We start from the raw sequence: 14,920 nt of genomic DNA on the forward strand, positions 1-14,920 counted from the left end.
TGGTTCTGTCCTCTAAGAATCTTTCCTTTGATTTCCTGGTGTAGCAGCCATTTAATATTATGTTAAAACATTACCTATTTTGATATGCAGGACATTTCAATATTGTGAATAGCATATTACTTATTTTTCCCAAAAATAACAATAGTAATAACAATAATAATGCTATCTCTTTTATATATAGAGCTTTTTTCATCAGTAGATCTCAAAGAACTTTACAAAGGAATTCAGCATCATTACCTTAATTTTACAGATGGGGAAATGAAAATGAGTAGGCTTGGAAGGCTTAATTTTTTATCAGTAAATGCTGATAATTGTTGATTTCACAATATACACACAAACCAACAAAAATATTTCCATTGTGATAACTGAAATTTACAGACAGGCAAAATAAGAAAAATTGCTGTTTGAGAATTAACTAGGGTTTGATTTAAGGCTCTTTATTTTGTATATTTTGACATGTGATGTTGACATATTTTTGTTTTTAATAGTTCTACAACTAAGTTTTTGAATCTCACTGTCTACTGTCATTAAATAATTATTGTCTAAGCCTCTCCTCAGGCAATGGTCTGACCGCCCATAATTTCCAGGAACTATGAAAATTTCAGTTAACCAAAAAAAAAAAAATGCTTAAAACCCATAATTTTTTGCAACTGTGAAAATGTATGATAAACTGTGATAAATATAGAAACAATGCTTAAAGCTGAACACTGATATCTGTCAAAATTATAAAAAATAAAAATTGCATTCCATTGACCCCTAATCTAAACCTTACTTCGAGGTTAGTCAAAATCTCAATTCACTGGATAGTTTGCTCCATAGTGGATCTTCCATTAAAATAACAACCCTCGTTTAGTAGATGGACTGCAGGCAAAGAATGACAAGCCTTTCATTCCTCAAATTTATGTTGCCATTGCCAGCTGACCTTATTTAGTCCACAGATGACAAATGCATGAACTACGGTGTAGTTTTCAAACTTAGTGTGTTAATTTTTCCAAATTGCAATTCCAATTAAATTCAATGAGACTTTGTCCGACCATTCTGCTATTAATGGGAGTGGCACGTAGCTTGCAACTCTAAAAGTCAGGCAGAGTTTTTACATACCCAGGCATCCATATCTGAAAATGGCCACACTGTATGTCAGAACACTAAAATTAGTATTGTGCTGCCAACCCTAAAAATGAGCTTTTTACAAAAGCTGAAATCATAGAATCATAGATTAGGGTCGGAAGGGACTTCAGGAGGTCAAAAGAGGACCAACCCCAACTAAATCATCCCTGCCAGGGCTTTGTCAAGATGTAACTTAAAAATATCTAAGGATGGAGATTCCATCACCTTCCTAGATAACCCATTAGAGTGCTTCATCATCTTCCTAGTGAAAAAGTTTTCCCTAATATCCAACCTAGACCTCCCTCCCTGCAACTTGAGACCATTGCTCCTTGTTCTGTCATCTACTATCATTGAGAACAGCCTAGCTCCATCCTCCCTGGAACCCCCTTTCAGATAGTTAAAGGCTGCTATAAAATCCCCCCTCATTCTTCTCTTCCGCAGACTAAGCAAGCCTAGTTCCCTCAGCGTCTCCTCAAAAGTCATGTGCTCCTCAAAAATAATTTTTATTGCCCTCTGCTGGACTCTCTCCAATCTGTCCACATCCTTCCTATAGTGGGGGGTCCAAAACTGGACACAATTCACCAAATGAGGCCTCATCAATGGCAAGTAGAGGGAAATAATCATTTCCCTTGATCAGCTGGCAATGCTCCTACTAATACAGCCCAACAGTCCATCAGCCTTCTTGGCAATAAGGGCACACTGTTGACTCATATCCAGCTTCTTGCCCACTGTAACCCCCAGGTCCTTTTCTGCAGAACTGCTGCCTAGCCAGTTGGTCCCAAATCTATAGCAGTGTGTTCAAAGATAACGGCCAATGACTCTGCAATCACATCAGCCAACTCCTCAGCATCCTCAGATGCATTCATGTAAATAAAGATAAACTTATAGGACAACTTCCCCCACCCCCACCCCATTCAGAAGTTTTCAGAAGTTTGCTTTCTGTCCTTTTCAGACTTTGATGCAAAATTTCCTTCCTACATTTCAAGCTCTTCAGTAAACTTTTAGACTCCTCTAATCTACTTAAATCTACACAGGGTACAGGCTTGTGAAAATATTTTTTTAAAACATTCACAATCAGTTTGGGGTGTGTGTACTTGTGTAACTATGTCAATCTAAAAAGAGTTAGGGAGTTAACTGTGTACCCCTCAACAATCTCTGACTCCCAATTTCATGGTGCAAGACTGTACTTCTCATATCTCAAAACTTTGCCACTGTACATCTCCTCATATCTGTCCTGCCATATCAAAGATGTTACCTGCATGATTTGATGTAATCTACAGTACATAGTTTGTTATTATTTGCATGTACTGTACAGATTAATCTACTCTGGTATTTTGGTATAAGTGAGGGTATAGAAAACTAACTTTGGGCTTTATAAGCCATTGGGACCATGATTCTGCCCAATCAGATGTTATCAAACTTTTTCACAGTATGAACCACATTTTAGTAGAGCTATCTTCTCTCTTATACACACAAATATATAAACTAATCAAGCTATTTATTCCTAAGAAAGAAAGAAAGAAAGAAAGAAAGAAAAAGAATTTCTATTTTTAAACACTTGGAAAGCATGCAAACACTATAATGATGAGCATCATAGTAGGCACATTTCAAATGTTCATTCAAGTTCGAGATATTACTGGTTCTAGTAGTACCTCCTATTTTAAGCACAGGGAATATTGCTGGAATGAGCTGGTAATATAATTAAAACAGAATGAACTTAAATGCATTTATTGTAGATACATTAAATATATAACCTGCACATGATGAAGTAAAATCCTCAATTTTTTTCAGTATTTTAGCAGGAAGCTCGTTTCATGTGTCATGATGGATGTACTATATTTGCTTTTCAATCAACCATGATAAATAACCTCATGTAACTGCTTTTATTGCATCAGATACAGAGATATTAAAGAAAGATTGGCTTTTCTTGTTTCCTAATTCTGTATAACACATTTTTCATTCAACCTTTCCACGTTTAAAGAAAACTAACAATTTTACTTCCATGCACAATAAGAAGCAGTAATATAGGTTTATTGGAAACAGTAGAAACTTGCTGTACTGCACTTAGTTATTTTGAACAGATGGTGAATCTTACCTCAGACCAAAGATATGTGATTGCTCATAACTGAATAAAGAGTGAATTTTAGCTTCTGAATTCAAAATTATAAGTCTGTCAATTACATCCTGCAAAAAGAAGGCATTATTGTAAAATTCTCATGCATCTTCTTATATTTTGTATACCTATGTTTAATTTGTGTGTAAAACACTTTCAAAATATAGCATTACTGATTCATAATGTTAAAGAAATAAAGCAAATTTTGTAACAGTGCTAGTGCTTAATGTTCTTGTTGCCATTGAAGTCAATGGAGCAGAATCAAGTTAAAAATATATATAAAAAGCCAGAAACAAATAACTCAGCTAAATGCATGTCAAGATACTGAAATATTAAACATTTTAATTATTATTACATTTTAATATATGAGTAAAATGGTAAAGTGTTTTAGTGTTTTTGAAATTTGTACAGTTCTTTCCATTTTATTTAATATCTAGCTAATTTGATCAAAATTTAAAGTATTAAATAAATGTGTACATAGAAACATAAGTACCAAACCAGATTAGAAAGTGGTCTATCTCTAACTATAGTCAGTACCAGATGCTTCAGAGGAAGGTTAAAAAACCTCATAGTGGACAATTATGGAATAACCTGCCCAAAAAGGAAAGACTTCCACCTTCCCGACCCTGTCAAATCAGCAGTTTGCTTATAATGTGAAGTAAGAGTGTTTTATATGGCTAATTTTATTTTTATATTACAGTACCTAACAAAACTCTAAATGACCAGTGGGTTACTTACTGTTTCTTCCACAGTTCACAATGTATTATCCTTCTCTCTAGTTTGTCTTGTATTTTAATCGCTTCCAAAATAATAATTTCATTTTTAAAAATGCAATCAGAAATGCACCAAAAAAAATCCACCGATAGCATTTTCTTGGACACAGATTGGTGTGTTAAGATCAAAAGAACTAAAACCAAAGAAATCCTTAAGGGCTTTGTTTGCACTGGATGAAATCCATTTATTTATTTATTAGTTATATTTTGTGTGAGAAGCATGGCCTCAGAAACAGAAGGGAGAATTATTGTCTGACTCTTTAGAGCAATGAGTCACTTCAAGACACATCAGAAAAAAAAATTTATGAACTTACTTTCATAAAATCCACCAGAACTTGTATTTCAATTTTAAAAAATGAAGTTACCACTACCAGTAAAACAACAACTAAAGGAAAAGTGGAAAAACCAGAATGCTCAAAGCAGATTCTCCTTTATTTAAAATGCATTCTTATTTAAAGATGGTGTAATCCTCTGACAACAAATTATCTTTTCCCCACAGAACAACTTCACTGCAACATGAAGTAGCAATTTTACTTACAATGCAACTAAACAATTCAACATTTATTCTAATTTACTAGAAACTCAGTTTTATTGGATCATTTCTGTATACAAAGATTATCATAATTTCTTTTACCCCAAGATTGCTGCTGTCTTCAGTCAATGGTTAGCCATGAACTCAGTAATGTAAATAATTCAAAAGGGACTTAATGCAAATTGGCTATTTGTTTGCACAAAGAATGAGATACTGAGTGATGTTTGTCTGACAAAAGCAGCCTCTTCTGCCACCTGTATGTTTTAACAAGGAGCTAGGGTGAGGGGTTGAGCATTGTAGAGGGACATGGGGGATCTAAACAGTGACATGGGAACAAATGAACCATGCATAGTGGTTATAAGGGAATGACGAACTTGAGAGAAACATGAGGAAGGAGTGCAGTTGCACAAGGGCCAACAGGGGATTCTGAGCTGTGGAGGGTCGTGGGCAAATACCAGGGCTCTGAATGTGGAGAGAGCATAATTTGGAGAATATATATGAACTTTTACTGCTATCCATGTTAGCAACTATCAGCACTGAAATAACATTTCTTTTCAAATCAAGGAAATTCCTCCAAACAAAAAGCTTTATTAAAAATCAGTTAAAGGTGTTTCCAAGCATATTCCACCAGCACAGATTTATAAAGCTAAGAAATCATTACTTAAGTTTCACCCAATCATAGAACTTTAAACATGATTTCACCTTCTTCATATTACATCACTTGCATACACTACCTTCAACACATGACCACTCCCTTCTTATGCCTCATAAAACATGCAATTGTGACTCTGAACACAAATAACTACTGAAAACAGAAAATACCACCTTACTGGCTCATTAATCACCTAAATATTGTTACAAGATTTTAAAACAGTAAATTCCAAACATAACAATTTTACAAACTATTTCCACTTTTAAAAATTTTCTCCGCTAGCAGTCACCCAAGACTCTCACGCATAACTAAAAATCTACACCATAAACACTAATAAAATATTTTAAAATGATACCAATTCAAAATTTTGACTAATTAATAAACCTCCAAATGCAACCACTTTGTGTGGTCAGAGTTGACATTTACACGTGATGTATAGAAGTGGAGGAAGGAGGGTGGGGAATGTCGATAAAATAAAGTGGAGAATGTGCAATCATTAACATAGGTTACGAGGATTGGGTAAGAACTTTCCTAGTAATTTCCCGACTTTTTATATTTGTGTTGGTGGTTTATGGATTTCTAACAAAAAAATGATAAAAATGGCTTAGAGTTGCAGAAGTCTACATATTTCTCACTATAATGGGCATGCTATAAGACTATATATATTTTCATATATATATACACACACACATGTAATAATGTATGATACGAATATGTGCATACATATGGGCACACGCGTACATACACACAAAATTAGAGATGTTCATATATATATATATATATCATCATCATCCCTGGAAACAGATTTAGAATACAAGTGAGGAAAGAAAGTAAAACCTTAAAATTATGTCAAGATTTTATATTACCCAATGTACCATGTGCATATGCTGCCCTCATGCTGTAAACAATAAAAAATGCAAAAACACTTTACAATTTATCTTTAAGAAGAAAAAAGAACATGTCTTTAATTATTAACACAATACTTGCTCAGGCAAAATATCTAACCACACTGAAGTATTTCGAAAAAAAAATCAGAAGAAAAACCTACTTACAATAACATTTGTAGGAACTTCACGGAGAGAATATTCTGGTTTATTTGGCAGCTCCTGGTCACCGATCAGTTCATAAATAACTGGATAGGATAGCAAATTTACTAGTGCTAGAAAAGACTTAAAAAAAAAAAAAAAAGTTGCTCCTGTGAACTTTTGTATTTATATAACCAAACATTTGATAGCATTTAATTGCTACTTAATTAAAACAACAAAAAAGTTTGGCCCAGTCTTAGCCTCACCCTGCTCTTCAGTGTGAAGTTTAAACAGCCCAGCAAAACATATGCGGAACGTTACTTATATCCTCGCCTAAGAGTAGTGCCCTGCATCGTTTGAGGACTGTGTGGACTGATGGGCTGCCACACTGCAGAAGTGAATGGCCCCGTGAAACTGAGAATTTTTCCATGGGGATGAATGAAGTACAATTCTGGAAATAACTTTAGAATTATTTTAGGATACAATTCTACTTATATCATTTCATACTTGTAAAATGTGGTGGTTGGGATCCTCTTCTAGAACTAATAGTTGTAACTGATTCTAAGACAAAGTAACCACTATCAGAAAGAGTTTTTCAAAAATTAACTGGAAATCAATGATAAAATCAAATCATATTCCATGTAGAACATTAGCCAATTTAGATATATAGATATATATATATGTGTGTATCTATATGCTCTTCTACCACGATGCTCATAAATTTCAATTTATGCTATTTTAAGACCTCCTTTTTTCAAGATGATCCTGTAGATCACTCCTTTTAATGATATACTTTTAAATTGACTTTAAGTGACCCTTGTAATTGTGACCCTCCATATAACACAGAATCGTATTTCATTTATTCATTGTTTTGAATGCTGTACTACACCAATTTTGCCTAAATTAAAAATAATGCTGATGAAATACTTCATTTAGGACATTAATGAAATCACCAATGTATGTATATGCAGTAGTAACAAACAGTACAAAATCAGATCATTTCTCACCTTCTGACAGCTTCGGTCAATGGGATCTACTGGAATGGAACTGGGGTGAGTTACCCTAAGATCATCTCTTCCGCTCTCCAGAACAGCCCAAAGTTCAGTTATAAGTGCTTTTATAAACCCTAAAATTTAATATTTGATATAGTCAGAAAAATGCTGAAAAAACAAGTAAAATAAAACTCAAAACTCTATACAATGTGGAGCAAATCTTAAAAAGAGATTGCCTAAGGGACTACCCTCCTTTTCTATCCATGCTAATATGGATCCACGTTCCTTCACATTGATGATCCAATCATATCATTGTGACAGCTACAGAAACTGATTACAAGGAAAAGTAATACTATTATAGATAACATTTGTTTCTTTTGATGAGATTAAGTAGTTGGAAACGGAGGATAAGCTGGCTCTTATAGACCACAATTAGTGAACCATATGTTATACAATATCATAGGTCCTAAAGACACAGGATTTAAGGAAACTTGCCTGGAAATAACTCACTTGCACTTGTATAGTAAAATAAACTAGATTTACCTAGAGAGAAAGTAGTTTTGCACAGCTGCCTGTGCCAGTCTATTGTAATGTATATTGCTAGCTGATTTTCAAATATGTTAAATCTTATCAATATATATCTTCAAATGAAAATTAAGGAAAACATAACTAGAAATACATATCTTCTGAGTATTGTCTTCTCTAAATGATAGACTGATAATTATGACTTCATTCATGTTTGTATAAATGCCTTCTGGCATAGGTGAGGCTCCCTGCTGATTCTTTGCACCTGCCTTCAATATTATTAATCATAAGATGTGACCTGACTGTGTACAATAGCAGGACAGAAGGAGTCACTCAAATTAATCTATTCCTCATTTCCTGAGAGACTCCAGAGAGAGTAGTACTAGACAATTTCTTTTTTGACTGGCCACAAGGTTTCTCGTGTGACATACCATAGGGCTCTATTCTGTTGCTCAGGAGCAGAAACATGCATACAGATCATTTAAAAGGATTACTAAGAAAATTGGAACTATCGTGTCTTCACTATGATGTCTAACCAGCAGAGATGAAACCAAGAAAAGACTGAAAAAGCTTGTGGTCTGAAGAACTGGTAGATGTTATTTCAGCTTCATTCTTTTGTTGAGTTTGCCTGCCATAGTCCTACAACCTTGCCATCTTAGTTACTTCCCCAGCTGCTTCCAGATGAACAACTGAACAGTTGCCAAACAGTTCCATGATCTACACTGGTTGCAATTCCATTTATCAGTTTTAATCTATGAAGCAGTACATAGTTTAGGTGCAGGCTACTTGAGAGACCACCCATCTCCTGTGGCACCACACCAGTTGAAGTCAGTTGTGGTGCCAGTCCCTGGTTTAATTTGGAGAAGATTTCTGGCACAGTAGTTTTTGTGAAGAATCCTCGGTTCTGGAACTCATTTTCTCACCAGTCAGTGGTCCTAAAGAGTGAGAGTTAGGCCTTCTATCCATTTTCCCAGGCTTTTGAGAAGTGAATGGATCATGAAAATGGTAAATACCAAAGAAGCTGGTATTTAATAATTATGATTCATTGATGAATGAGGAAGGTTTGTGATTTATTACTAGTTTATTTTGTAACATTCATTAATGTAATCATGCATTTAGGTGAAAGGATAGATACATTTCTTTGAAATTAAAAAAAAAATGAAATAAAAATAAAAAGAGGAGCATTCTTTTATTATGCTATCTTAGTTTTGTTTTCGAGTATACAGGACCATATTCTTCCATCTGCAAAATCTTAAACGCATAAGACATGTGATTGTACTTAAGAAAAAGTATTCAAAAGAATAAATTTCCACCCAAAAAAAAAAAAAAAAATCAACAAGCACCGAAGTTGTCATTACTAATATTGCATACCTATCTTAATCACATCTGACTTTATCTTGTTTAGAATTATATTATTCTAATTCATGCTATCACAATGTGTTATTACCTATGATAAAGTTCACCTTTAAAATTACCTGAACGCTGCAGAGCTACTGCACCTGGAGATGTTGCTGCCATTTGTGTAACCATCACTCCATAACCAAACCTTTCACATCCACTCACCTATTCATAATAAATGTAACAGATAAAAAAAGTTAGGAGCATATAACTAAAATGTTCATATTCTCAAATGTTCTCTTATATATTTTTACTTGTTCCCTGCAAAACTTTACATTCTGTAAACAAATTTATTTGGACCTGTCAGGGCCAGATTACAACACAAACATGTTTATTTAGCAAGTAAAGGAATCTCTTCCTCTGTTATTTCAAAGTATAGATAGCATAATATACAGCACATGTAACTTCTGTACAGAATAACAACTTTTAAGACTATAACCACCCAAATCCTTTGCACCCACTGATTAAAACTAGGAGCCACAGAACCTTTGAAATTCCATGTGATAACATGTTTTGCCCCCATAAATGAATGCATAATTCCCTATGTAATTTGATGTCTGGTATGTTAGATCTTGATGTTTTACTGGCAACGACTGTACAGACACTTCAATGATTTCATCACTGAGCACTGGACAGACTAAGCTCTGGACCCCAAAATTAAACTAAGGGTAAAAAACATCCTTTTGCTTAACATTCTGAACTGAAAAGTAACAGAGACAATATCCGACATTATTGACATTTTGTAAAGCAACAATTGAAATAAAATCAATGTATCATACATTTAGAATGTTGGATTTCATATTAATTCAACTCTTTCAATAACATACCAAACAAAGGTTTATGGTTTTCCATTCTAATTACCTTAATGAAAAAAAAGTAATTGTGCTAGACTCTGCCATGCTTACCTGCAGTTTTTTTGAAAATCTGCTGAACATGAAGGTCACACATTCATTGAAGGCTCCTGTATTATGAAGCAGAAGTAGTCCTTTTGGAGTGGCAGCAAAGTTTAACAAATCATCTAATAAAGTCTCTTCCCATACCATACTGAAAATTATAGAAAAATTAAATGAATCAAAAAAGATTTAAAAAAAAAAAAAAAAAAGCAGTGAAAAACAAGAGAAAATATAAACTTTTCAGTTTTAAAAAATATTTATCTTTCACTGGACCTGTGTATATGCAAAGAGCAACTACCTGTTGGGTTAAACTATGTATAAAACAGCAGAACTTGCATACAAATACTGCATCCAAATTCAAGATCACAGAAAAGACCTCACAGGGTGAGATAGCATGGTCTAGTGGATAGATGACATGACATGGAGCCAGAAGACCTGGTCTCTAATTCCCAAACCTACTGCTGACTTACTGTGTGACTTGGGTAAGTCACCTGTCAGTGCCTCAATTTCCCCATCTGCAAAGTAGGAATAAGATTGCTTTTTCACCACTGTAAAACATTTTGAGAGCTAAAGATAAAAACACTATGTATCTGCAAAATATTATTAAAATTGTTTTGTAGGTGTTACACAAGACATGGTACAATGCTAGAAAATGGGGGCAATTATGAAAACAAGGTGCTATTCACATGTGGGCTCAGTAAGCCTATGTGCATTCTTTCCAAACTATTCCACCTTTGAGGTGGAATAAAATGTATCCACTGGAGTCCAGAGACTAGTGACTTCATGTCCAGTGAGAAACATTTTACATATATGAATGGGCAGGGTGACAGGGAAAAAGGTGACTATTAGAAGCAAGTGTGAACATATCCAAACCACCCTCTACACACGAAAGAGAAGCCCATCACTGAAATTATCTCCCACCAGACACCACCCACAGAAGGCACCACTGGATTCACTTCACAATCCTGCTTTCCTGAACATATTGCCTTACTAGATTCTCACTTCTGCGTCCGAGTTCCCTTGGTGGATGTTTGATACCATTTACCCTGGGTTCTTTCAACCCAAAGCTCTTGGTAACCTTACTCTGTGCGGGGTGGTGTCAGGATGGAGACCCGACCTGCCGCCGATAGATGGACTGGCATAAACAATATAACACAAGAGTGATCTCACTTAAAAGCCATATGTTACTTAGCCTCAAGCACTTACATACATCCACAACAGGTTAGTAAAACACCCCTAACCCTCAATAATTACTGAAGTTTGGGGTGGGTCTCAAGTGGAACAGTGGCAGCATTCCGATTAGCCTGTCTTTCAGCTGCTGGTGGGGACCCCAAACTGTGTCCAAGAAATTCCCCAAGAGTCCAAACCTCTGCCCCCCTTATTTATCCTTTTTAATGACACATCACAAAAAATTGTTGGGCAAGCAGTTTCAAAAGCTAATCAAGAGGTTTCCTCAGATCTCTAATTAGCCAGTCAAGTTTGTGCAGAATCCGCATGCCTTGAGGCCCTGACAAACATCTCCTAAAGGGTAAATATAGATAAGCTTCTTGCTTTTCTCCTGAAACACAGATCCCAGCACATTCCCCAGAGACTTCCTGGGGGAGAAAGAGTTGCGCAAACTCAGATGAAGGTTGAGCAAAAGGATCCCTGCCCCTCCTGACTTAGTCATACTAAGGCTGCACATGCCTGCAAAAAGGACTACTGATTTGGGCTGCTGTTAGACAATCAATATTACACTATCGATAGTGGTCCCTGGCCTTCTACTGGTCCATCAAAATCTCCCCATACAATTCCCACTAGCAGCAGTGACAGATATAAGCAGAAGTCATCCTTCTAACAATACTCAAACACCACCTTAGACTTCAGTCATTGTACGTAAAAACTTGAAGTAATTTCTTGTTTAGCGGGAAGCGAAAGCTTCATCTAAAAATAATTTCTCAGAGTCTCTTATTCCATAAAAACCTGTCAAATTCAGCAGTTGGGAAGGTATGTAGTTTATAATTCACTGGAATTGACTATTGATAGACATCTCCAGCAGAGCACTTGCATACAGGGTTTCCTTACTCAATACTGATTTAAAGTCACTATAATCACTTTACAAAAGAGAAAAATAAACCAAAACCAAATATTGTTATAACTGCTATACAAATTAATCATGGAATCTTTTGGAAACTATCCACAACAATTAAAAGGAAAAAAAGACACATATAGGTCTATAAATAGTGTTGAATTACATATTTTTACACCTCACATTCACATGCAATACAGAGTTTTCATATTTCTCACCATATAAAAAAAACGTAACATACAAATATCTACTGGGGGAAAGTATTAACATCAAAGGAGAGGTGTCTTTTTTCTCACTGTGTGACTGACTTTCAGCCAGTATTCTGGCAATCTCACTATATGATGTTTTGAAGGCATCGATGGCTTTCAACAGAACAGGATATTTAACTAATAATACATCAAAGCCATGAGAGAAAAACTGTGTCGACTATTTTGTTTTACGACTTCTAATTCATATTTTCCCAGACAAGTTTTGATCCACACAGACAGCAAATTATGAGCTAAATCTACATAGAACTTAGTGTAACCACATAGAGCTGGGAAGAACGTCATAATTCTATGAGCTAGGGAGGTCTAAAATGAGAAATCTCAGTTCAAGGTATTTACCTACTTGTTGCTACCAACCTGCCCCTGGCAAAATCCTAAGAAAACAGATGGGCCTAATAGCTGTCCTGAAGGTCTACAAATCTGTGCTGTGGTGGATTTGTGTATTTTACCCACATATGAATAGATGCAGCAGTACTTACATGTTTTGTGACTCTTGATTTCCTGAGGAAATGGAGTCTGTCCCAGGTACAGGAGTTGGAATTCTTTCTGAAAGCAAACTAGCCTATGAAATTTAAAAAAACAACAACAACAACAAAAACAGTTATTATTTACATAATTTTAAATTACAGCACTTCTTAGGAGTTCTGACTATCAATAACAAAAAAGGATGGAAGGAGTGTCCAGAGGTTAGGGCATTAGCCTGCCACTTGGGAGATCTGAATTCAATTCCCTGCTCGGTCAACAGGCTTCCTGTGTGACCATACACAAGGCACTTAAGATTTTTAAAGGTATTTAGGTTCCAATCTGCATCTTTAGGTACCTAAATACCTTTACAAATCTGGCCCTTAGTCTCTGTATGTCACAGATCCCCATGTGTAAAACGGAGATAAATAGTACTTTCCTACTTCACAGGGTATTGTGACAATAAATACACTAAAGATTCTGAGGCCCTCAGCTGCTACAATAATGGGGCCATATAAGTGCCTCAGTTAGATAAAATAAAATAGATTAGATTAAATAAATCCTGAATATGTTTTAAAGGGAATATATTTCAAAGTGACACTATAATTTCTGATTAATAAAATATTTTTATCCTGGATCTTTCTTTCACAGTTTTTTAGTTGCTAGACTATTTTGTAAAGGACATAACAAAATAAAAAAACAAGAACTGCACATTGTAGTACGTGCTACTGTAGTGGAGAATTACATTGCAATTCTGCTTTTCTAAATATGTCATTCTGGTAGGATTCTCACTCTTGGGTCTCAGGTCCTTAGTATGAGTCAAGCAGAACTTTCCAAGTTTTTGTGAGGTTTTTTTTGGTCAGGGCTAGCTGGTGGAAACACAAGCCACTACCCCAACTACAAATAACTGAACATTAACCCTTGGAACCTCCTAGTCAGTTCCTTCTTGACCATGATCAGCAAGGAGCAACTCACACAAATTGTGCTACTTCAATTACCATTTCAACTCTGCTTCAACCCACCTAACATCATTGGGATATGATATCCTTTACTCTGAGTCCCTCCTTTTCAGTTAGGTCTGTTTCTTTTTATTATATTTTCCCCATAGCTCTTTTGCCACAATTGACCCAGAATTGCAAATGAAGCTCTGGTCTCCATATAAGCTTTGGGTCTTCGATCAGACCTTTTTCTTTTTTTACGTTCTGTAAATGTTTTGATGCCTTTTTTCCGAACGCTTTGATGTTCTAAAGAAAAACAGGGTTACTTACCAGTAACTGTTGTTCTGCAAGATGTGTTGCTCATATCCATTCCATTATAGGTGTGTGCACAGATTCCTGGAACTTTTTCCCCTTAGCTAGCTCCGTAGGGTTGGCTCAGACGCCCCCTGGAGTACCGTGCTCATGCCGCGGTACATAGGGCGCTGCCGACCCCGCGGACCCTCAGTCACTTCTTTCTGCCGACTCCGACAGTGGGGACGGAGGGCGGGTGTGGAATGGATATGAGCAACACATCTCGAAGAACGACAGTTACTGGTAAGTAACCCTGTTTTCTCTCTTCGAGTGATTGCTCATATCCATTCCATTATAGGTGATTAAATAGCCATACCTTGGAGGTGGGTAGGAGTCAACGGTGAGTTGCTCTCATCAGGACAGCCCTGCTGAAGCCCGCGTCCTCTCTCGCCTGCTGCACTATGGCGTAGTGGGACGTGAAGGTGTGGAACGATGACCAGGTCGCTGCTCTGCAGATGTCCTGCAGGTGCACTCTTTCCAGGAAGGCCGCCGATGAGGCCTGCGCTCTGGTTGAGTGTGCTGTCACAGCTCCTGGAAGCGGCACCTTCGCCTGCTCGTAGCAGGTCCTGATATAGGTGGTGATCCAGGTGGAGATGCACTGGGTGGAGACAGATGAGCCTTTCATCTGGTCCACCACTGCCACGAACAGCTGTGTTGACTTCCGGAACGGCCTGGTCCGCTCGATATAGTAGGCCAGGGCTCGTCTGACATCCAGGGACTGCCATCTCCGCTCCTCCTCCGAACCGTGCGGTTTAGGAAAAAACATGGGGAGGAAGATATCCTGGTTATAATGAAACTGGGACACCACCTTAGGCAGGAATGCCG

The 14,920-nt window shown here is 36.4% G+C and overlaps 1 protein-coding gene across 4 annotated transcripts in view; it reads right to left on the minus strand.

Annotated features, from left to right (window-relative positions):
- Nucleotides 1-14,920, minus strand: part of TBC1D32 (TBC1 domain family member 32) — a 158,911-nt gene that overhangs the window by 95,416 nt on the left and 48,575 nt on the right. For all 4 annotated transcript variants that reach the window (XR_010919439.1, XM_067546666.1, XM_067546668.1 and 1 more), the window contains exons 18-23: nt 12,824-12,906; nt 10,023-10,161; nt 9,195-9,282; nt 7,210-7,328; nt 6,230-6,346; nt 3,203-3,291 (exon numbers count right to left, since the gene is read on the minus strand). Coding sequence is in view for 3 of the 4 variants with exons in the window: in XM_067546666.1 (XP_067402767.1) it covers nt 3,203-3,291; nt 6,230-6,346; nt 7,210-7,328; nt 9,195-9,282; nt 10,023-10,161; nt 12,824-12,906 (635 nt within the window). In the remaining variant the exon portion in view is untranslated. The remainder of the gene's footprint in view (nt 1-3,202; nt 3,292-6,229; nt 6,347-7,209; nt 7,329-9,194; nt 9,283-10,022; nt 10,162-12,823; nt 12,907-14,920) is intronic.

Source organism: Emydura macquarii, unplaced genomic scaffold (assembly GCF_026122565.2).
Source record: "Emydura macquarii macquarii isolate MOO-44397 ecotype Brisbane River unplaced genomic scaffold, CSIRO-AGI_Emac_v2 contig_1146, whole genome shotgun sequence".
NCBI classification, from domain to species: Eukaryota; Metazoa; Chordata; order Testudines; family Chelidae; genus Emydura; species Emydura macquarii.